Consider the following 25522-nt stretch of genomic DNA (forward strand, 5'->3'; position numbering starts at 1 on the left):
GAAATGAGCAAAACATAAGAAAATAATTTCACGCTAATTCTCAAAGCCTTCAATTTTTTCGTTGATTAGTGATGATATAATTGAATAAAATGTTGCATAAAAATTAATGGAAACGGAATTCCTATAGTTATCACAACTTTAACCTAAAGAACCAATCCTATAATTTGTCAAAGACCAATAACAGGAACGAGAACAACCATATGTTGACGAACAAATTCTAAAAATTGAAAAGTGAATATTCCTTTCTTCAATACTCAAGCTGAACATCTCAAAAGATAGGGAACTGCAAAAATGTATACAACACGGGTTCTATGGTAAATACAGAAACTTTCTAAGTAAATCAAAGCAATGAGAAACCATACAACTAACTACTTTTGTCCAAAAATAGGCTTACCAACGGTGTTTCCCCCTCCACTTCATCAGCAAGCACGTGCCCAATTATTAACAGAAGAGAGTAAATTTCTTCCAGTGTTTCAGTTGGATCATTGATGCCCCTTCCCTACAGACACCATGGACAGAAATATATAAATCTTCACATTATGTGGAGACAGTAAAAATACTAAAAGAAACCAAAAAAGATAGTTATGAAACAAGGCTTAATGTACAGACGTGGAGGATACCTAGATGCTGAATATTGATGGGTATTAATTAATAGAACTAGAATCACATAAAGGCTTTCAAGTGAATGGTTCACATTGAGAATAGAACAAGCTCCCTGGAAATTGATAAGTCTCGAATTATATATTTACTGATTTGGCAAAGCCAAGGGAGTTTCGAGAGCTCCCCCCTCTCCAGAATGCTCAACAGAGCTAACAATGCCTTCCCCCTCAACCTCACGGCCTTAATAAACCTTCTCACAACCCTATACAAACAACATACAACTACCCAAAGCTAATCCCACTTAATAAGTCTTATAACAACCATATACAAACAACATACAACTACCCGAAGCTAATCCCCACAAAATCACAACACTAGTATTAACCCCACAAACAGCCCTCTAGTATTTACAATTCCTGACCCTTGCTTTCTCCTTTTCTTACGTGAATACAACTTGAAACTTTGGGGGTATCAAAAATATATATCCATTGGTACAATGTCACCCCATTTGAAATATTCTTATTCTTTTCATGAGCGACATAAATATGTCAGATCAGGAGAGCATTCTTGACTTTGTTAGTTTAAATGAAGATACTGCACACATGCATCCAAGTAGCACCTGACATTTCATTTCTTCAAATAAAAAGTTGATTAATAAAAACATGAACAGCTTAGCCAGGTTGATTTAAAACTAAAATCTTGGAAACAAGCATCTTCCAAATAGCCATTTCATTTCTTCTTGTAGGCATCAAGAGCTAATAAGCTTGATCAGTTCCTAACTCTCACACTTGAGACACTTTCTATCACCTAGTTACATTTTGGGGGTTTCACCATTACATCTTGAAGACGTGGCTAATTTAATCAAAGGTTTTTCTTTTAGAAAAAAAATATACACACACATACACGTCAAGTAGTTAACCATTGTATTCCTAAGGATAAGAAACTTTTGAATGGTCATTGTACTTCGTCTAATAGATATTAAATAGTTTACTTAGACTTTATCAGTTGCTGACTCTCATGCTTGGGATGATTGTTTCCCTTGAGCTAGATGGGTCAAATGATTGATGAACTCGAACTACAAATCAGGTTAACTCTGAATCCAGCAAGGTCTAATCCTTTTTTTTCACCTTTAAAATATTGAAACCAAACGGCAAACCCCCATTATTCAAGCAGTTAACACCATAGAATGTTCCGCAAAGGTATCCTTAGTGCATGGAAAGGGGAACCTGATTAAGCTTAGAGAGATGCTCTGAAAACAATCCTATGAGGAAGGGAACTGTGAGATTTATTGCTGCCCTCGCAATTAGAGCATAAGCACTTAATCTTTCATCCATGGCTGTAGAAGCAAGAAAATGCAAATAATGACAAACTGTAGCAGGTACGTTGGCAATTATAATAATTGTTCTGAAAACTAGTTTATTATAATTCTTTCTCACCAGAAACAGAAGCTTGAAAATATTCAGACTCGATATTGTCATCAGCTGAGACAGATGCAGCTGCAACCATATCACCATTAGCTAATAATATAAATTAAGAAAGGATTTCTCAAATATAGAAGGAAGCCCTAACCACCTTTTAGCTCTGATTTGACGATTAAAGCAAACAGGTTAGCTGCAGCGCTGATACCTTCATGTGGAAGCAATGAACTCTGACCACACCTCTCTAATGGCTGAAGCGAGCAAGGGGAAAAGAAATCTAAATTTTAGACTACTAATTGCAATCATTAGTTCCAAAATCATATAATGATAGAAATATTTAAAATGTACAGATAAGTATTCGTCCAATTAAATACTGCAATTTATCTTCAACCAAGCGCAAGCAATAGTGTTTCTGGACTAATAGTCAACAAAACCTTTTAGTATTAAAGCCACTACCTGAGAGGCATAAGATAGACAGAACAGGACACAGTCCTCTAAAAACTAGGACAAGACAATCTAAAGATATTTTTAGAATGACGTGCCCTAGTGTTTGGAAGAAAAATGGAAGAAGAATCAAGGCAGCATAAATACATTGTTCTTGGTAATGAAGATTGACTAGTTCAAACTTAATACAATTACAAGATAATTTATTAAATATTAATTGCTACATACTATGAGGAGGGCAGTCCAGGAATCAAGTAAAATATCACGGGCCTGCCAACTCCACGTCTCCTCATCACTGTTATGGGTCATAAGAACCTTTACAACTTCACCCATTAAACTAGATAACAGTTGAAGGGTGCCAAATGGCCTGGAATATCAATGGAAAAGAATCCAATCAAATATGACCAACCATATAAATTAAAAAGACTATCAATGTGTTACTGAATCACAAGTTACGTTCTTTTACTGACCTGATTGATTTAAGTAGTTGGTCAAACACAAAGGGCGTTGTTACGGTTGCAATGGATAGCAATGCACGACAACCATCAAGCATTTCACTTAACCCAAGAAAAAGATATTGCACATGAGAAAAAGAGACTAAGTATCGAACAGAAGGATCGTCATGAAATCAAGAGTGCAAGTTAACCTTTCACATTTTCCATTTTCAATCGCTTTCGAAACAGAATCCGGAGGATCAATCCACTGTATTATCCCCAAAAGGAGCTGTAATAGATGATTTTCATGCATCTGCCCATTATCTGATCATTAAACAACTTTCTTACTACAACAGAAACTATTAGATTCATGATGTAAAGTATTACTATAAAACGCGGAAGAAGCCGAGAGACGAAAAATTTCCACTGCTACCGTTGTAATAGCATGTATAAGAGCTGAAATGGATTTGGTCTATAGGTTGTACAACCGTGTCCTTTAAGTTCTAAAAATTCATCCATAACAAACTCCAAGCTAGTCAAGTGAATAACTTCACTAGAACTGAAAGGCACAGTGATACAATCAATAGAATCAACTAATTAAGGTCATCATGAGATTAAAAAATATTTCTTTACCATAGAGACAAAAGAATATGCAAAGAATATCAAGGATAGAAAAACAAAACATGTGGAAACTTGAGTATCAAAAAAAAAAAAAAAATGTGGCAACTTGAGACACAGATAGGCAAGGAGGCAGCATTTACCAGAATGAAATATTGTCCCTGCCAAGGAGCAAAATTGTACGATTAGCTTTCGAGCAGATACGGCTATAGGGCAGTCAAGCCAAAAGGCTTGACATGAAAACTTCTGTCGAAGTGCGGCATATAAATTCAAAAGCCATGAAATATGGCCACTTGAAATCAAAACATCATGCCAAGCAGGACCAAGCTACAACCAAAGAAGAGAATGAAGACGTCGTAAAAGACTAGACAGCACAAAACAATAGTTATACAACTGACACCTTTATAACAAGAATTGTATGGTAGAATAACCTACCTAAACAAAAGCATTAAACAGATAAAAGAACAGTGACTAACTTCCATCCAACAGATTTTGTGTGATGACACACCAAAGAGTGCAGAAAAATGATAATGCATCCTAACACATCAAAGAAGATGGCTCAAGTTTTAAACAACAAACGTAGACACAAAAAATTTAATTTCTAAAGAAGAATTATAAACTTATTGTGATTAAGGTGATAACTTAAAACCCATTTCAACATGGCTAAGATGATTACTGGTATGACCTTCTCAACAGAGACATTGATGGATGCTACTGCCCCAAAGCCAAGCCACTTTAATTGATGGTAGTCCTTTTCTTATGAAAAAAGCTTGATTTCCATTGAGAAAAAGGATGAAAGAACACACAGACACACAAAAAGAGAAAAGCCCACAAAAAGGAGCCAGACTGCAAGAAGGAACCAGACCACTTTCATTGATGGTAGTCATATTATGAACTCCTCCTTGGTTGCCAATAGAGCACTAATGACCATAAAAGAAAAAGGAATAACGTTCTTGGGTTTCAAATTGATTGAAAAGGCCTTTGATAACATTAGTTGGGATTTACTAGATTATGATCTAATGTCAAGGTGCTTCAAGTCAAATAGAGGGGTTGAATTCATAATTGCCTACAAAGTTCAAATTCTCCTGTTTTCTTACACAATCCTAAAAGTCGATAAAGATGTCAAGATGAACAGAGAGACTCCTTCCACTTATAAACTGAATAGTTAAGCTGAGAGAGCAGTTTAATATTACAGTATGAAAAGTTATACCGATATTGGAAAGGACAAGAATTTCTTTTTAAAAAATTGGGACTACAACGATGTTTGGAGAGAATTTTATTCTTTATTCTTTTCTGTCCAAAAATGTAAAATATTTAGATATAATTTTCTCTCTCTAGAAATCCTAGAGGGGGGTCTTCTTCATTATTGTTCTTTTGTTTTAAATGGCTTATATTTTGCTTTTCTAAGACAATTTCTTAATTACTTCTCGTGTAGTACTTTGTTTAGAATATTTTGTTTATAAATGTGCCTTTGATCTCTTTATCTCTTATTTAAAACTTCCACTTTCTATCTTTCAAGTGCACTATTCTTAATTATCCATGAACATGACTGAAAGCAAACCCAAATTCAATATGATAGTACAAAAATTCAATTCACTTGACAACTTAAAAAATTAATTCTAACAACACAGCACCAGAAGCAGAAATTTGGTCACCTGCACCAAGTTATACTCAGATCTCTTGGTTGTATCACCATGATCCTTGACTCCAGCATAGTAAAAGCTTACATTAGCTTTAGCACCAACAATATTACAAAAATCCCAGTTCAAAATTTGAAACATCAGACGTAAAGCAGCCGTACAAACTTTGACTTCTGGAACCTCAGTCTGAGAATCAATTATTATATTGGTGACAGTTACAGCAGCATCTTTTGCCCAACAGTAAAACGTCTATCATTCAAGTCATACAAAAAGATAACGGTTGATAGAATGTCAAATTAAGGGGAAAAAAACAAGAGACATACTAGGCAGAACCAAAGTAGGTCATTTTAATTTAAAACGGCTTCCAAAAAAAATAAGTAAAATAAATTCAAGAACCTTCAAGTAGTTCAACTCCAATGATCTCCTGCATTGCTCATGAAACTCCCTAGGAAGACCCATAGCACTTGACGTAGAGGGTGAAAATTCCGATACCTGTTGAAGGGAAAATAATTAGCATTATAAGATTAAATTTGGACATAACATTATGAAGCTATTGCTAAAAAATAATCCTTCAATTAATAAGAACCCATTTAATGATGATTTTCCTTTTTCTGAATTACCATAGTAAGAACCCATTTAATAATGATTTTCCTTTTTCTGGAAGTACCATTTTTTAAAATTAAACTAGTTAATAATAATTTCTTTGTTTAGACTTCCATCGTTAAGTACCTAGGAATCTAAGCCAAATCTCAGAACAAAAAAATAGATTCTTGAAGAAAAATAGTTATAAACTAAAACGAATAATTTCAAATTAAATTAGAAAAAGGGAAAAACTATACCAGCAAACCTTTTAAAAAGAAAACATAAAAACCAGACAGAAAAAATCAATGTCAAAGAGCCTTAAATGATTTAAGAAAATGTATCTTACCAATGACTCCAGGAAGTTAACTCCACAAAATTGCACATCAACACCATGAACACCATGAATAGACTGATTTATCTGTAAGTGCAAAACAATTCGTCATGACATAAAAAATAATGGTTATCAAAATTCCAAACCAAGATTTTTGGAAACCAAGAAACATCAAAATTCCAAACCACAATAAAAAAAAAAAAAAAAGTAAAGAAAATAACATAATAAAAAAAATATGAGAACTATTTAGGTAACAAAATCTGGATCATTGTGAAAAGAAGATTCCACGCAAAATCCTGAAACAGAATTTTTCTTTTTTTAACAAGGAATAACTTCTCGTTGTTGTCCTAAAAAAGAAAAAACCAGAAATAGCTTCTCATTGATATAATAAAAAGGAATAAATGTTCAAGGGATACAAACTCCCAGAGAGAGTGAAGAAAATAAGATAAAAACAGAGCAAATACACATTTAAAGAACTAAGAACTTTCTAATATCTTCAATTGAAAGACTTGGGGAGCTTGCAAATGAATGATGAAGCTATGAATAAGGACTCCACCAAACACTGAAAACCAACCAATAGCTACTTTATATCTTCCCAAAGAAAACCAAGAAGCATTCAGCTATCAAAAAAAAAAAAAAAAACCTTTTAAAACCAATCCGAAGGCAGCCTGTAGCAACCAAATCAGAAAGTTTCTCAATACCAAAAAAATTAATTCCATCAAACTCCCAATCCTCAAGCCAAATCTGCACAACTCCACAAAAAATACTTCAACTTTTCAAGAACTATCCCATAAAAAGAAGCTTTGGGAAACCATCACAACCAAATAAGTAAAAATTCTCTTCATGCAAAAAAATCCAATTACCTCAGGGGGACTTTGCAAATTTTTTTTTTTTTTTTTTTTAAAAGGAAACAAGTCTCTTTATTCATTAAGAAAATGAAGTGAGATTAATGCTCAGAATTGTAGGGAAATGGGTGAAGAATAAAGAAATAAAAGGGGAAAATTTTTTTAGGGTGCAAAGTTTGGCTCTCGGGTGAAGTGGTGAGAACCTAGCAAGGGAAAATATGGCTAAGTGTTGGTTGGGTGTAGCCTATGCATTAGCCTTGTGTTGGGTGTTGGAGACAAGCTCTTATGCACTAGTCTTGCTTTTAGAGGTTAGACGAGCTCTTGTGGAGGCCAAGTGTGGCCGAATGTGGGAGAGCTAGGAGTTGGAGTTGTGCACACCAAGGTGGTCTTGTTGAACACATGCAACCCTATGCGTTAACAAGGCATGCGGCAGCCGGAGGGCTTGTGAGGTTAGAGAGCATACGGGCAAGGTATGTTGACCGTTGGTGCAAGGCTAGGCGCTGAGCCTAGTGCACACATGCGAGGGATGCGATGACCATGGGCGTGTATGCTGACCAGTGCGCGGCGACGAGCGCAAGGCACTAGGTACACGATGCGCGCTAGAGCTATGCAATAAAGTTAGGAAGCATGCAATGAGGTTACGATACGCGCTGGAGCTATGCAATGTAAGGGCGAGGCAATGGTGCAAGACTGAGCGCAAGGCTGGGCGCAAGGCAATGAGCGCAAGGCACCTGAGGCATGTGATGCTCGATGGTTATGCGTTGAGGACGGCTCATCACCTGGTTGGTGATGTGGTAAGACTAAGCTATGCATGGGTTAGGACATGCGCTGGTCTAAGAGCATGCGACCATAGGAGGGACGCGATAACCTCAAGGTGAGCTATGCGTTGGTCAAGGTTGGGTGATGCACTATCTGAAGGAGCCATGTGGCCAAGTGATTGCAAGTCATATAGAGATAAGAATGTGCCTTAGAAAGTATGAATAGCTCAGTACTGAAGGACTTAATGTGAAGGTACTGGAGCTTAGTCCTAGATACGAGTTCGCTCAGTACTGAAGGACTTAATGTGAAGGTACTGGAGCTTAGTCCTAGATACGAGTTCAACATGAATAGCTCAGTACTAAAGGACTAAATGAGAAGGTACTGCAGCACAGTCCTAGATATAAATAGCATAGTACTAAAGGACTAGATGTGAAGGTACTAGAGCTAAGTCCTAGATATGAGTTAATCTACGTGCACGTAGGATAGCTAAGACTACGAGGTAAGGTGATGGACAAAGGAGGCACACCTTACCCTGGTACAGTATGAGGAAAACTAGGTAGAAGGTAGTGGACAAAGGCAACACACCTTAACCTAGAGTAGTACGGAGAGTTGGACAAAAGACTCCTTCTCTCAATCAAATAGTAATGCAGTTAAGTAAGGTAGAGAATTGGACACGAGGGTTCAATCTCAGATAGAGGCCAAGTATTGGGAGTTGAGCAAGAAGGCCACTCTCAACTAAGAAATAGTCCAACAAAGCATAAATGTGATATGTTATGATGTTCATGTTTATGTGAATGAGGGTTGCCTGAAGTTATGTTTCCAATTAAAGCTTTCATTTTTATTATCAGTTTTATGTATAATACTTATGTTTTAAAAGTTAGTCACTCACTAGGCTTCTAGCTCATGTTTTCAAAATGTTTCCTCCCCAGGTAGCGGTCACTCCCCAAAAGACAAGACATCTTTGCTGCTGCTCTGCCACTCAAAGACACAGGTTGAAGGAAGTTTGATTGATGACTCTGTAATTGTTAGTACATATGTGTCTGCCATACAGGGACTATTGTTGTATGTTGGGCTCACTAAGTTGTAATGTACATAAGTGTATGTATGAACAGTGTTATGAAACCCTGTAATATAAATGTGTTAAGTTTCGAATTAATCTCTCCAATATGTTGATAAAATGTATGTATACCAGGGTTATAGACAATTTGAACAGGTTAGTTAGACAGTAAGTGCCAGCAAAAGGGTTGGTAATTGCTGCCGTCACATCTTCTTCCAGGTTAAGAGGGTAATCTGGGAGGGGGTGTGACACTCATCATTTCGAAAGACATAATATAAGATTAAAATAAAAGGTTTCATGACAATACAAAGAGAAACTTTCAATACTTAGGGAATAAATTAAAAGCAAGACAGCCTAAGAACAATAATAAAACACGGCTAGCCAAAATTCCTTTGAGAAGATAGATTCAAAGTTCCGGAGAAAGTAAGGCATGTCAATTCAAACTGATCTCTTGGCATGAGTAAGTTGCAAAGGTACTAGTGAGAGAGCTCCACAAAGAGGCATTAAGCTTGGCTGCTTCAGATCTTGTGAACCAAGGAGTTTCCTTATCTTGGAAGACTCTTTGGAGGGGACTTTGTAAAGCTAAAAGCCTAAAACATGACACGACTTTCTTAGGCCAAAGTAGGGATTTCACGTAATTCAAGACCACATGCTTCTATCAACAAAGCAAATTTGGCCAAATTTGGCCAGTGTGGATGAAGGAATAGGAGGAGTCTTCTTGTCACAGTCTAGAAATATTAAATCAAAAGATTCAGACATTGTCTTCAAGAACATTGGCCTCCATACGAAGATACCCTCATTGCATGACTAATTCCACACTGCTTAAACTTACCTCATTCAACGTTAGAGACATCACTACGAGGTCTACAGTCCTTTGTCGAGTGAACAAAACCTCTCGATAAACATATATCTGGATCCATAGAAGTATGGATGATCAATGGTCAGTGTTGGTTTTGGGATAAAATTGACGCCAACCATCAATCTATTGGTTTTGATCAGTTGGTGGTTTTCAGTTTAGGGAGTGCCTATGGAACCGACCGACCAAATACATTAACGATCAGTCGATTTTGAGAGGAACCTTGTCAGAGCCGTTCTGAAAGAGAGATGCGCGTTGGTGGACTTGCAGTAGCGCTGTGGCGAGAAAATGAGGGAAGAAGAAAAGAAACATGGTCGTGGAGCTGTGGCAGTAGCGCTGATCGGCAGGATTCTGACAAGGAAACAAATTAGAGAAAAGGTGTTGTGGGTGGGATTTCAGAAAGGGAAAAAAGCTAGAAATAAGGGGAAAAAGAGAAGGCGGACAAGAGAGGGAGATATAATGAACGAGAAAACAAACGAAATTGACAAGTTCTTACAAAAATAATTATATTATATTAGGTAATGGTTACCTATTGATAGTCTTACTAGTATGGTTTTGAGTGATGTGTGGGCTACATCGTGGGTTGTCAGAATTTTTTTTAATAATATATATTCAATATACATATATAACGATCGGTCAATTTTACTCTTTTCTGAGCTCACTGACCAATCAATGGTAAATTTTGCATTGTGAAAAATTGACCACGACAAACCAAAGTTAGTTTGGTTGGCTTTTCTTGGTCAACTCGAGTTTTGACGAGGGAGGGATTCGGTGAGAGAGGGAGAGAAGAGGAGGCTTGAAGCATCTGCAGCAGTCGACGACAACAGTGATGGTCGGAGGCAACAAAGGTTTTGACAAGAGAGGTTGAAGGTTGCTAGGGTTTTAGCAAGAGAGGGTTTTAGCGATGGAGGATTTTTTTATCTTTTGCTGATTATTATTTGTAACAATGCCTTCTCAAGTAGGAGAAACAACAAAATACATAACATGTATTTTGGGCCGGAGCAATGAACCTATTCGAAGTTTACAACTAAAAAATGCCTCAAAGTATAAAAATTTGCTTCTTGTTCAAAAAAATTATTAAGCTAATACGAAAGAAAACGTGGAGAAATAATGAATACAATAAATATCCAATGATATGAAATAAATTAATTAATTAAAAGAAAATATCAAATCCTAATCCTAAAATATTAACAAGATTGACATGGGCATTGATACCTGATAAAAGAAAGACTCCTTCTCAGAGGCTTCAAAATCGAGCCTACATATTAAATATCTCAAAGTTAGTGATGATTAACCATCATGAGTTGGCCTAGTGGTAAAAAAGGAGACATAGTCTCAATAAATGGCTAAGAGGTCAAGGGTTCAATCCATGGTGGCCACCTATCTAGGAATTAATTTTCTACAAGTTCCCTCAATACCCAAATGTTCTAGGGTTAGGCGGGTTAGTGATGATTTCGATCATTTCACTAGAAAACTTGAACTTCTCAGAGAAAGTAATCAATTTGGCCAAGTTTCTGAACTAATTATAGTAGAATTATTACTCTTTTAAAATAAGATAGGAGCTTTTCTTTGATAAAAGGAGAACAAAAACAGAGAAAGACTATCTAAGAATGAGAATCATCATTTCCAATCGAAAAAAATGGCTAGTAGGTATCGATCATAACATTGACTTTTATTCAACAAAAAATTATGAATAAAAAGGCGAAGCGTACACAAAAAAGAGAAACAACAATGTTCCCACAAGTTTGAGGTAGATTGACTCTATTTTGGCCAATTTTGATTAGAGCCCAGCAATAGAATACGATCGACAAGATCATTCATAGGTCTAGTTGCAAAATGCAGAGTTTAAAGATTCTTTCTTTATTCTACCCAAAGAAAGCAAAACAAGATCCTCACTAGCTGCAGCAACAAAAAAAATATTTTCCTTGATGAAAGGATGTCCTCAAGAAAAACAGAAAGCAAAATGAAAACATCACAAGGGAGGGACATCTGCCACCAAGAAGAGAATCGATGATGTGCAGGGGAAGCAAAGAAACAAAAGCAGAAGAGACGACCTTGGGATGCCATGTTGCTATAACCCTTTTTTTTTCTTTTTCTTTTTTTTTATGGGAAAATCAAATTTCATTGAGAAAAATGAAAAAATACAGGGGCACAAAAAACAAGCCCTCAAAAGCAACCCTCTAAAGAAAGGCTTCCAACTAAGCATGATCCACCAGGAGATATAAGAATTCTCTGAACATTTTCTCGAGTGTTTATACTACTGTGAGAAAGAGGAAAACTTAACCATTTTGGAGAACTTGGCAGCTTCATCCTTGCAAGAGATGAAGGGTGGGACCATCCTTAAGTTTTCTGGTCTAGACTAGCACATTTCATGAATGGCCGACTGGTTTTTTAATTTTTTTTTTTTTTTTTTTTTTTTGGAAATGAAACAAAAAATTTCATTGATATAATGAGAAGAGACTAATGCACAAAATATAAAAGACCTCCAAATGAAGACAACATAAGGGACAAAACCAACTGAAGAATAGCTGACTATTTGTTGCAAATATTGTTAGAACACCTTTTTAACTGAAGAGCTAAGATTTTATGAGCCAGTGCTATTATTGCTACTTGTTGAATTCTTTGGAAGTAATCATATGGATCTATTTGTATTATGATACAACTGTGCAACTCAACTAATATACTGTAGTTGTGCTTAGTCATATGGTTAATTGCATACCATTACATACAGCCTTACCCGTTTCTGTCTAAGAAATGTGAATCCAAATTTTGTAGGAAACAAAAAGATAAGAAAGCATACCAGCCCCTTTTCATTAATTGAGCAGCCACAGCAGAAACCTTTGCCTGAACATAGCGCTCTGGTGAGCTTGCATGTTGCATTACATAGCACAGACAGAAGCTGCATGTTGAATGCAACATATTTATCCATAAATCCTTGATTGAAAGAAAATAAATATTTCTATAAAAATAAGTTTAGAACTGCTTAACAAATAACAACACAAAAAACAAGTTCTTAATTGCTGCACAACTAATGCAAAAAATAAATAGTTGAATGGATTTTTTGGAACAAAACGTGAAGCCATTGTTATTTTAAAAAGTAAACAATAAAAACACCTGATACAATTCACACAACCCATACAAAGCTATTTAAAAAACTTCCCAATTATAATACAGAACAAAACAGAATGTCCCTCAAACTCCCTATCATAAGATACCTTTTTAAAAAAAGAAACTTTTCATAAAGTAAATGAAAAGATGTGAATGCTCGAAATACACCATGATAAAAACCAATGGAAAAACCACCGAAAGCTTTTGATAACGAACACTAATAAGAAGCTTTGAGATGTGTTTATTGAATCAAAACAACCAAAATGAAAAATAGAGGAATTCCGAAATAGTCTCTGATTTCTGTTCAACCAAAATTCTGATCGAAGAGCTTTTAGCAACATTAATCCAGAGAAGAGTCGCCAATGGAGCAAATTGAAAATCCAAAAGAAGTTGCAAAACATTGGCTTTCAAAGTATTGGAGAAAACCCAAAGTAAGTTGAAAATTCCGAGAAGCTTGATCCAACATGATACGATGAACATAGGAGCAAACAAAGAAAATATGATACCCACAAAGAACATTTAGCTTAGCACAAGCTAACGCTTCCTCCCAGACTCTCACCACCGTGTTAAAACACTTCTGATTCCTTTCCAGCCACATATTCCACAAATTAGTTTACGGTATTAATTCACAGCTTCCTTGCTTTCCATTTCAATGAATACCCACATAACAATTTTTCTTTTACAATATCTATTAGTATTCAAACCAGCTGCATGTTACAGGACAATTATCTTATCCAAGCACATTTAATTATCAAGAAAAACTCATAAAATCTTGATATCCTACATAGGTGGCCAGGTGTCGTCTGACACCAGGCCACCATAGGTTTAATCATAATTTCCTATAGTTTCTTTTACTTCTTTCACATGCCTTAGTGACACAAAGCCAATCCAGGGTGGTTGATTCCCAGATAACAATTATTTCACACTTTTTTTTTTTCGAGGGATAACTTCTCTTTCTGTTAATGGACAATACTATAATAAGATTTGTAACTATATATTTCATTTCTCAGTTACTCGTGCCTTTGCCGATACATTTCTATACACTTTCTATATCGTCTCCATGCAGAAAAAACATCTAAGAATTTCAACAATTGAAGACATGCAAGTCCAACAAAACATTGTAATGGCCTTTCTCAATTTCCTCCTCCTTCACGCCATGAAGAAGAAGGGTTTCGATTATTATATCTTCCCATTCTATACCATTAGTTCCCTTACGCTTTCTTTTCTTCTCAATATTTACATCACCTATTGGAGCATTGGAAGGAAGCATAATCCTCTGGATTCTCTTCTTAGCAGCAATTATTTTCTCCTTCCTCCTTTTGTATGCATTGCAACTAGAAACAAACGATGGTTCCCCTGCGACCCTATATCAATCTCCAATAATTGCTGCAAGAGAAGCTTTTTGCTTAATTCTGATTTCCCCTCCCACCACTCTGTACTCGAGTAAAAACCAGCTTTTCTTCCCTGCTTTCTTCCATAGACCTCGTTAATCCCGCCGATGACTTGAGATGAGCCATTTCATCTAAGAATTTATGGTAGATCAAGGATAAACATTCATGAGAAATATTGAGCCTGTTCCCATTATCACAACTCGATTCATCACGCCAACTACTGCCTTGTAACTCAAAATACTGAGAATCATCTTCTAAATTGTTAACCTCACTCTCATACTCTAGCTCTTTTCTTAAACACTCACTCACTGCAGACTGCAAATCAACCCCCACATTCTCCAAATCCTTCCCCTTACCACTGGCATTTGACATTGATTTCAATTCCATATATTGAATCACAAAAGGCGCATTCACCAAACTCAAAAGGAGATTTCAATTCCATTATTTCACACTTTTGGTTAAATGATGAAAAACTCATGATAGCACCATAAAATCTAGTAGATGGTTGATTCCACAAACTCCTATAAGGAAACCATATGAAACAAATCTTTGGCATCCACCAAACTTGACGAACATTGAGAATGATTTTAAGCCACACAAAGGACGTTAATCTTCAAATTGAAACTCTTCAAACAAAGACTAAATGAACATCTTACCCTTTTTGAGGGAGTTCATTCCCAAATCTTTGAAAACAAATTGAATCCAGAAGTCCAACATCTTCATACAATTTATGAACTAGAGATCGAACCAAGAAATGACCATTTCAAGAACTAATCAATTCCGAAACCAAACTCAGCTCACTCTGCTCCTCTTCCTTCAAATTTCTTCTGCCATACCCCAATATTTTGTTTCTAAATCCCACACCTCCTAACTGTTTTGCATTTATCTACCACCAAGTGCCCCAAACCATTGTCAAAATAGCACAAGTAAATTAACAATTCCTTTTGTCCTTCCAGTGCGCCTAGCAGTTTTAGAAACATATTGCAATGAAACACGAAAGCAAAAAGTACAGTATTCATAGAAGTAAAAAATGACCTAATTAAAGATCTCTTGACATCAGCAGTAAGAAAACTCCACTCTCTAATAGCAGCATCTCGAATTGCACCAGCAGCTTGAAATCGTGCATTAGCTACCTGAGAATTTTCTGGATAAGACATCAACAGCAAAGATCAGCACTAAAACCTGAGAGATCATCTTTTGCACCATAATAGGAAAGCAAAAGATTCATGAATCTATAGTTTTTTCATTGTGCTTTGAAGAACTTGAACAGACTCAGAAAAAACACAAAAAGAAATAGAGGGAGGGAGGCAGGAAGATCTATATAGAGCAAGCATACAAACATGGTCAAATCAAATATATTTTTTTTATGAAAGAACCATGAAGAATTGAACAAAATTATCCTTTAAAAAGGAAAATCTTTTTGTTGATTAAGAATAATATCTACAGCTACAATTACTTAGAAAATTGGTTGCATCTCTAATACTCCATACGTGTACTTGATAAACCCTGTAGAGTTCATATCTAATAGTTCATTAATTAATCCTTCCAACTGGACGGCCCACCAGATATTAACAGATTGACAAAAAGCAAGATTTTATACAGAAGACTACTTCTTTGCCAACACATAAACACTATAGGACTGTTTATAAACATAAAATTTCTAGTGGAATCATTCTGATCGGAACTAAAAATTAATGGAAATATTAATAGTGTTAAGAAGGAAAACTACAAGTTCGCCAAATACTTTGAGAGACATGGATTTTCACATAAACTATGTCCAGAAAACTGTCTTCTTCACCCTCCTTGCTTGCGCTATTCAAAACAACTCTTCAATAACCTACTCCTTAACAAATGACAAATATGCCTTGGCAATCCTAAAAATATTTCTATTATTTATCTTACAAGATTCCTAACAAATCCATGATCATGAGAAACTCGAAATGCATCCAAATTAACATACAATAGTTAATGGTCAAAATTGCGGCCTATCATTTACTAAGCTTACATGAAAACATGTCTTCAAGGTTGTGGCTCTCTAGCAAATTTGAACAATTCTCTCCTTTGCAAAATTGTTCATAAGACACACATACTAGACTGAAATTGGGATAGGACTTTGATAATAATTACACAAAGCTTCAGTAAAATCACTTAGGGATTGTTTGGGATGCAGAGTTGAGATAGGATGTATGAAGTTCATATATCTGTAGAGTTCATATATCTGTGGAGTTCATATGTCTTTGTTTGGGGTGCAGAGTTATTTGGTCTGAGTTCATATGTCTTTGTTTGGAGTGTAAGTTCATATATCTGGGTATCTGATGCAACTTTTTTAAACTTTTTTATTCAATAATATACTTCTATGATTACTATTTTTGTTTTGAAACTTTTTTATTCAATAATTCTACCTATATTTGTTTGAATAAAATATAGATTTCAATTTTTCTTTAATTTTTAAAATTTTTCTTTTTTCCTTTCTTTCTTTCTTTCTTTCTTTCTTACTTTCTTTCTTTTTTGGGTAATAAACAACAATTAACCCATTACATTTCTTGTAGAAATATGTTAAAATAAAATGAGAAACTAAAGCGAAATCAAAATTTTTTATTCTAGCTAATTTTTCTCCATGAATTTCATTATCTTCTTTTTTTTCTTCTTCTTCCTATTGTTGCTCTATATTTTTACTATGGCATGAATTTTTTTAATTAAATTACCCCATCATCATAACAGCCAATGGAATGTCACCACATTTCTTCAACAATTTCACTTTCATTTCCTCCAAATTTAGAGGGTCATTAAAGAACAAATTTCTATTTTTCACTAATTTTTGCTAGAAAATGTTCCAAGAAATTTTTTTTCATTTTATGATTTTTTTTTTTTGTTACATGTTACGTACTTTTCAACTACATACATACTTTTTGTCTAAATATGCTTAACATCATTTGATATGTGAATTCAATTAAATAAAAATATCTTTTACAAATTTTTACATATGAATATTGCACTTAATGTAGACAAAATAATATTTTATATATAATCAACAACCCTACAACATACTTTAACAGTCATCAGTCTTATAGTAGTCGGAAGTGGTTGTCGAAGTTGATTATCGAAGATGATTTTTGATGGAGTTTGTAGTCGGAGGTGGTTGTCGGAGCCTGAAGTTGGTTGCATGAAGGTGTATTGGAGTTGGTTGTCGAAGTTTGTCATCAGAGGTGGTTTTCGAATCCCGGAGTTGGTCGAACGAAAGTGGTCATCAAAGCTGATCATCAAAGATGATTTTCGCTGAAGATTGTAGTCGAAGGTGACTATCAGAGCCCGAAGTTAGTTGCATGAAGGTGGTACTAGAGCTGGTTGTCGGAGTTTGTCGTCGAAGGTGGTTGTCAAAGCCCCAAGTTGGTCGTTGAAGTTGCTCGCTCAAAAGTGATGATCCAAGGTGATTTTTCATCGGAGTTTGTAGTTAAAGTTGGTCGTCGGAGTTTGGTGTTGGAGCCAATTGGTCGTCAGAGTAGGTAGCACAAAGGTGGTCGTCGGAGTTGGGTCACTGGAGGTGGTTGTCGAAGCTGGTCGCGCGAAAGTTATCGGAGCTTGGAGTTGGTCGCCGGAGCTGTCATCGCAGGTGGTTGTCGGAGCTTAAAGTTAGTTCTCGGAGTGTAACAGTGGCCGATGGGTAAAGCCACTAGAAACATGGGAAGAAGCAGTGTTTTAAAAGTCACGGCCAGGCGCACGCCTAGGCAAAAGGCACAACGCTGGCGCCTCGTCTCGGAAAGGCTTGGCACACGAGGGAAGGCGTGCACCTTCCAGCGCCTTCCACGAAGCGCCGAGGCGCGCTTAGGCACGCCTATGCCTTTTCTTTAATACTACCTAAATAACATTTTAAATATAATATATATATATTTATAATTTTTAAACCTAAATCTCCAACAAGTCATGTATGAATGACGACTACACTGCACAAAAAATCAAATCTTATTGGACGGTTGCTTCTTTTTCACAGTTCCATCTCCAACAATTCGGTAAGTCTTTTCATCTTCTTCTTCCTTTTTCTCTTCTTCTTTCTTCACCAAATCTTCTTCTTTTGATCCATTCACGATTTCTTAAAAAAAAAAAAAAAACAGAACTTCTCTTCTCTTTTCTTCTCCTTTTTCTTCTTCTTCTTCGTCTTTGATTCTTCATTCTCATTCACGGTGGTTTCTTCAAAAGAAAAAAAATCAGAACTTCTCTCCTCTTCTTCATTCACGATTTCGTCAAAAAAAAATAATAATAATCAGACTCTCTTCTTCTTCTTCTTCTCTTTCTTCTTCTTTTTCACGGTTTCTTCAAAAAATAATAATAATAATAATTCAGACTGTCTCTTCTTCTTCCTGCATTCACGGGCTCTTCAAAAAAAAATTCAGAACTGTCTCTTCCAAACTTTAGTTACTTTCTTCTTCTTCTTCAAATCAAAGTCTCCAAAAAACAGAGTGTGACGTGTCCAGTTCTGTTTTTTCTTCAAAAAAATAGAAAGTGTGGCATACGTGCCGGTGTCCAGCCCTGTTTTTCTTCAAAAAAAAAAAAAAAGGAAAAAGAAAGAAAGAAAGTCCTCTTTTTTTTTTGCTGCCAGCCACCATTACTTTGCTGCCACATTGGAATCTTTGTTTTGTCATAAAAAACAAAGAAAGGCTTCAAAACAGAGAAGAAAACTCTATGAAACAGTAGCCGTCATAAAAATTCTGGTCATCTTGGCTCCCAAATCCCAAATCCTAACTTTTTGTGATCAATTTCGTAAGGTAGTTACTGATCAAGTTAAGTTTCTAATAATTAGATAGGACGGTATAAGAAAGGATCCGGGCATGGAAATATGCAAAATTGCAAAATGATCAAGATGTTAATACATTAGTGTGTGGATTTTGTTCAAAAGTAACAAAAGGAGGAGTTTTTAGAATGAAACAACACCTTGTTGGTGGTTATAGAAATGCCACGACACGTATAAAATGTCTGGATCACATGAAGGAAGAGATAAAAGAGTATATTTGAATAATAGTCCAGACGAACTTATGAAAAAGGAGATTAAAGATCAAAGAAATTTGATTGTAGACATTGATGTGGAAAACTATGGTATTGAGGACGAGGACGAAGATGAAGTGTGCATGAGTAATTCGAATAAAAGAGTGGCACCAGCTTCAAAGAAGCCAAGACAAAAGGTCCAATGAATTCATATTTTACACCGAACCCGGAAAATGTGGTGCAAAATAGAAAGAATAACAAATGAAAGGGAAAACAGACTACGATGAATAAGGCATACAAAAAGGAAATGAGGAGGCACATCATTCAAAGAATTGCTCGATGGTTTTATGATGTGGGAATACCTCTCGATACAAAAAGGAATTTAGAAGCCACAATGAGTTGATGAAGAACCATAAGGTAGAGTGGGCCAAGGTTGAATGTACTATTATGGCTGATGGATGGACAGATAGAAGAAATAGGACATTAATTAACTTTTTAGTTAATAGTCCTAAAGGCACCATGTTTATTGAGTCTATCGATGCTTCATCTTATGTGAAGGATGGAAAGAGAATGTTTGAGTTGCTCGACAATTTTGTAGAATGGAGAAGTCAATGTCACACAAGTTGTTACAGATAATGCTTCAACAAATGTTATGGCAAGTAAGAATGCAATACTAACTCTTTCTTAAATTTGTTAGTCTTACCTTACATTTGTTCTTACACATTTAAAAAGCCTAAATATGTTCTTATTTTACTTTGTTAATACTTAATAAGGAGATTGTTAGAAGCAAAACAACCACAATTAATTTGGTCTCCATGTGCCGCATTGCTTGGATTTGATGTTGGAGGATATATACAAGATCCCACATATTCGTAAAACACTGAAAAGAGGCATGGAGGTAAGCAATTTCATTTACATTCGTCCTCAATTGTTAAACATGATGAGGTGGTTTACTAATCAAAAGGAGTTAGTTAGACCAGCTAAGACTCGCTTTGCGACAGCTTGCATAACATTATCAAGTTTACATCATCAGAAAAACAATTTGAGAAAGATGTTTACTTTGGAGGAGTGGAAAAACAGCAAATGGAGTAAAGAACAACGAGGAAAACAGGTTGTTCAAACAATTTTGTTGACAACTTTTTGGAATACCATCATATTTGCTCTTAAAAGTATCCGGCCCTTTATTGCGCGTACTTAAGTTGGTGGATGGTGAGAAGAAGCCTCCTATGGGATACATTTATGAGGCTATGGATAGAGCTAAGGAGACCATTGCCAAATCCTTTCATGGTAAGGAAGAAAAGTACAAAGATATTTTTACAATAATTGATCGATGATGGGAGCTTCAGTTGCATCGTTCTTTGCATGCAGGGGGATATTATCTAAACCCAGAATTCTATTATTCAAATCCGAATATTAAAGTTAATGATGAACTTGTTAATGGGTTGTATTTATGTATAACAAAGATGGTTGCTTCCTTGGACATTCAAGACAAGATACTTAGAGAGCTAGCCAAATACAAGAAAGTTGAAGGACTATTCGGATAGTCTTTAGCAATAAGACAGAGAGACAAAATATCTCCAAGTAAATTTTAACTTAAAGTCTTTGATTAAAGTATATTGAATATCATTTCAAATTGAAAGCTACTAATAAAGTTTTGATCTATAGTAGAATGGTGGAATGATTTCGGACAATCAACTCCAAACTTGCAAAAGTTGGCTGTGAGAATTTTAGGTCTCACTTGTAGTGCCTCTGGATGTGAACGTAATTGAGCGTTTTTGAACCGGTTAGGTATCTTCCGTTATTTGTAGTGCCTCTAGATGTGAATGTAATTGAAGTTGACAATGAAATTTTCATTGTGTATACTTGTAGCTTCATAGCAAGAAAAGGAATAGACTTGCTCAAAGTCGTCTGAATGACTTAGTATTCATAAAATATAATAGAGCACTGAAGCGTCGATGTAATATTTGGGACATCGTCGACCCTATCTCTTTAAAAGAGATAGATGATAGTGATGAGTGGCTTATTGGAAGAATGGATGACGATTCAGAGGAGGATGATGATCTTGTTTTTTACGACGATTCTTTAACATGGGGCGATGTTTCAAGAGCTGTTGGAGCAACTTGCCTATTATTCTAGAGTTGGTACCTCAAGAACTATGTCTAAGACTAACGCTTCATGTTCATCTTCATCTTCCACACAACCACCGTCCCAACCCACCCCCACACCAGTTACTTTGGATGGCTCTGAGACCGAAGAAAAAGATATAGATGGTTATAAGTTGAATGATGGAGAGAATAGTGATGAAGACCTATTTAGTGAAGATGAGTTAGATATTTAAGATTTTAGAATTGTATTTGTGATTGTTTTTGTGTCGTTTCACGTAACTTAGTGTTGAATGACAATAAGTCAATGACTGATATTTAAATCTTATATATCTCTTTTTTTTTTTTTGTATAATCTTCTTTAAGTCACATTTCTATCCATCTATGTTTTGGTATGTAAATAAACATATATGTATATATATATGTATATATATTTATATATAGTGTGTCTCACGAAAAAAAGCCCACGCCTCTTTGTGTGCCTTGCGCGTAGGCTCCAAAGGGCCATTGCACCTTAGTGCGCCTTGTGCATTTTAAAACACTAGGAAGAAAGGAGAATTGGGGTGAGTTGGTAAAATATACCAACTCAACTCTACCAACATTTAAAGTTGGTGGGCCAAACAATGAGTTGGTATATTATACCAACTCAACTCAACTCATGTTGGTGAGCCAAACACCCCCTTAGACAGACTAGGCTGAACATCATCTCAAACAATCCTATATGCAAAAAGGTCACCCACGTGAATCAACTTGTTCACTCTAATAATAATATAAATGAAAAAATGTTTACAATATAATAATTCATATGTCACATGTGGTTACTTCGTGAGGTTACAAAGTTGTTTATGCAGTAAAATGCTAAATGATTAAGTGTGCAACATGTTAACCTCCATATGATGGGGTTCTTTGAGGCATATTTCATATTTGGCTCAAAATTAATCGAAGTAAATGTCATATTTTGGGTCTCAATTGCAATCAAGAGAGGCTTTGGAGTTGGGCAGATTTGGTTGGTTGTAATATTGGCTCATTTCCCTCCTCCTACTTTGGCCTTTCTCTTGGAGGAAACCCGAGGGCTATCTCTTTACAAGACCAGATAGTTGAAAAAGTGAGGAAGAAATTGGGCCCTTAAATGAAGTGTTTCTTGTCCAAAGATGGAAGACTTAACCTGGTAAGGTCCGTGCTGAGTGACATTCCCATTATTATCTTTCCCTTTTTCAAGCTCTTTGTTTGGTTTCCAACTATATCCAGAAGCTTATGTGGGATTTTCTATGAGAAGGAAAGGATGAAGGGAAGGGTTCATATCTGGTTAGTTGGGAGGTCATTGGGAGATCTGTGAACTATATCTGGCTTTGGAATTTAAGGTTCGAAAGCGAAGCCTTGTTGACTATTTAGCTTTGGTGTTTTTCCCTTGAATTTGAATCTTTATGGTATAGGATTATTGCTAGTAAGCATGGCTCCCACCCCTTTGAATGGTCCTCGAGCAGGGTTAAAGGCACATACCGAAATCTATGGAAGATATTTCTCTTGAGCTCTCTTCCTTGAGTCTTGTTCATTGTGTGGTGGGGGAAGGTAAGGAAAAGTATTTTTGAGAAGGAAAATGGTTGGAGGATAGACCACTCTACTTTACATTTCCTCACTTATATCATTTGTTTTCCCATAAAACAATGTTTGGTCTCCAATTTTTTGGTCTAGTGGGGAGCTTAGTTACTTTCACACTTAGCTTCCGTCAATCGTTTTTCGATAGGAAAATGACGATGGTTACCTCTTCTGTCATTGATTGAGGAGTTTATTTTTAGGTTTGGGAGAAGGGATGTTTGTGTTTGGAGTCCCGATCCTTTAGAGGGATTCACTCGTATTCTTTCAATATTTATTGCACCTTTCTCTTATAGTAAGTTGGTCATTGACGTTTTGGAGAGGATTAAGATTCCTAAAAAAAATTTCTTTACCTGACAAGTTTTACTCGTTTGTGTGGACACTATGGATAGGTTTTGAGAAAGATCCTCTCGTTAATGGGCTCGTTTTGTTGTTGTGGGAAGGTGGAAGAAGACCTTGACCACCTTCTTTGGAGTAGTAAGTTTGTGAGGTCTATGTGTTCTTGCCCATCAAGAGATGTTAAGAGTGTTGGTAAGGGAGTTCCTCCTCCATCCACCTTTCAGAGAAAAATGTTGTTTTTTTGTGGTTTGTTGGGGTGTGTGCTCTGGTATGGGATCTTTGGTGAAGAGAAATGAGGAGTGTATAAAGGCGTGGAGAGGGAACTTTAGTGAGGCTTGGTCCTTAGTGAGGTTCCATGTCTCTCTTTAGGCTTCGATTTCGAAGACTTTTTGTAATTACTCTACAGGCCACATTTTACTTAGTTGAAACCCCTTTCGTTTAGAGGGATTTTTGTGGGTTAGGTTTTTTGTTGCTCTTGTATTCATTCTTTCACAGCAATCGCTTCTCCTTGCAGCAGCAACATGCTATCTTGCAAATACTAAGAGATCAAAAGTTCATGAATCTTCAATTCTGCCTAGTCAGTACTATCAAGTTTTTGCCAGTTTTTTGTTATTATAGAGCCACTTCTATTAATGGTAATAAAGGTCCCTTTTGGTAAATTCAGAGGTCAATTGGCTATGAGTTTGAAAAGCCTAGATTTGTACAGCTTTGAGTTAAGGAAGCTCAGTCTCTTGAATCATGTAGAGGAATAAATTTCTCAACATTTGTATTTTTGCAGCCCATAGACTATATTTGATTTGTAAAATTTGGCGTAAAAGTCATGTAGTTCGTAGGACTAGAAGGCCTTCAAATTTATTACAATTCAAAATTTCTTCAGCAAATCAACTTACCAAGAATGAACTGGCATGTTTGATATGGATGAGGCGACTGACGAAGTGATAGAATAGTTGCCTCAGCTGCAGATGGATTGATGTGCATCTAAAAAAGAATATGCATAAAAAATTGTGTTCCCAAGATAATGAATTGAGCAAACATTATAATAAAAAAAAACTTATAGAACAGCATTAGCTTGGCCATCGATGCATGATCACAAAGAACGTTAAAAGTAGCATTTTGGAATATATATAAAATCAAAATGGGTTTAATTAAATCGAAAGGACATAAAAGTGTGACAAAAGCTAAGACCTAATTACCGTTGTTCCTTAGTAGCACGCAAGATCCAAATTATATGCAAATTTCTTTCTAGGTATCGAAGGAATTAAAGACTCTATATTGGCTAAAAACTGACGATCACAGAGACACCAAAAGCACCATTTTGGAATTCATAAAATCACAAACAGGTACAATAGAAAAGGCCATAAAGGTGCACAAAAGCTTTTCTGAAACTATCATAAGTTTTCAAGACAATTTTACCACCAAAATAATTAAAAACTGCCTTGGGTCCGGTTCCTATGTTATCTATCGTAGCCAAAATTATTGAACAGTTCGTCAGAGTTCCAGACCGCCTCACTTCTACAATATCAGCCTCTTTTAGCTTGTCCAGGAAAAGAGGATAATCCTAGATCCTTTCAGCCTCTTTCGAACTATTTGTCATTGGACTTACCAATAGAGTTCACCCAACAAGTTGACAGAATCTCCTCTAGTTGAAACTTGTAATAATTACTAATATTTACCAGAAACAAAAGAACTGGGCAGTCTTTTCTCATTCACAAGACTACAATTGGGCTTAGTATTCATATATTATAATATCAACTCATGGGCAAATGGGTTCAAAATGTTTTTACTTCCCTTTACAGTTACAAGAGATTTCATCCAATCGAACATTCTAGGGTTAGTCAAATGGTTATAAAATTCCTCTCTTTCGATTCAGTTCCCACATCTGATCTTTTCCAAGCAACCAAAAACAGTAGTCAAAGTGAGTAAAACCTGAATGGAACTGCAGGCAAGCTCAATGGCTTGCATGGTGGCCTGAAGTTGAGCCAAGTTTGAAGGCCCACTGGCATCTTGAAAACCTTGCATCTTCGTACAGTAGATTCAATACCGGAGGACCTCAGGTCAGAGGTCCGGATTAAAAATTTCTTGTAATACTCGATGATTACGGAAAAAGTGATTGTTTATAGATAAAAATAACGGATTTAGAAGAGAAATGATGACCGGAAAGAGTTGAGAGTAATGAGAAATCTCTTTGAATTTGACCCAAAGATTGAAATAGATTGGCAGTTTATGAACATGTGAGGAAGCGCGTCTTGGTGTGTGGTTTTAGGAGAACACCGCAAATTATTGGGTTTTTGACGAAAATGAAGGGGACTGAGATAAATGCAATTGGTTATTGATCAAGGAATTTATAAGTTTTTTTTCTTTCTTTTTCAGAAGGGATTTATAAATTCATAACATTTGCCCCAAATATTCTGTAAATAATTTAGTGTAT

At 35.9% G+C, this 25522-nt stretch overlaps 1 protein-coding gene and 1 pseudogene across 1 annotated transcript in view; one reads left to right on the forward strand and one right to left on the reverse strand.

Annotated features, from left to right (window-relative positions):
• LOC150037834 (uncharacterized) overlaps window positions 1-25495 on the reverse strand; it is a 47641-nt gene extending 22146 nt beyond the window's left edge. The window contains exons 1-16 of the mRNA XM_090311042.1: window positions 25021-25495; window positions 23985-24072; window positions 15119-15227; window positions 12385-12483; window positions 10800-10842; window positions 6083-6154; window positions 5551-5646; window positions 5170-5403; window positions 3658-3841; window positions 3109-3220; window positions 2933-3019; window positions 2691-2829; window positions 2173-2269; window positions 2037-2096; window positions 1827-1936; window positions 395-499 (exon numbers count right to left, since the gene is read on the reverse strand). Of these exons, the coding sequence (XP_090167168.1) occupies window positions 395-499; window positions 1827-1936; window positions 2037-2096; window positions 2173-2269; window positions 2691-2829; window positions 2933-3019; window positions 3109-3220; window positions 3658-3841; window positions 5170-5403; window positions 5551-5646; window positions 6083-6154; window positions 10800-10842; window positions 12385-12483; window positions 15119-15227; window positions 23985-24072; window positions 25021-25113 (1728 nt within the window). The 5' untranslated portion in view covers window positions 25114-25495. The remainder of the gene's footprint in view (window positions 1-394; window positions 500-1826; window positions 1937-2036; window positions 2097-2172; window positions 2270-2690; window positions 2830-2932; window positions 3020-3108; window positions 3221-3657; window positions 3842-5169; window positions 5404-5550; window positions 5647-6082; window positions 6155-10799; window positions 10843-12384; window positions 12484-15118; window positions 15228-23984; window positions 24073-25020) is intronic.
• LOC150037835 (uncharacterized) lies at window positions 17501-21398 on the forward strand (annotated as a pseudogene).
• Window positions 25496-25522: the final 27 nt, after the last annotated feature.

The sequence above is a fragment of the Benincasa hispida genome, chromosome 2, assembly GCF_027475165.1.
Source record: "Benincasa hispida cultivar pf3 chromosome 2, pf3_genome.v1.1, whole genome shotgun sequence".
NCBI lineage: Eukaryota > Viridiplantae > Streptophyta > Magnoliopsida > Cucurbitales > Cucurbitaceae > Benincasa > Benincasa hispida.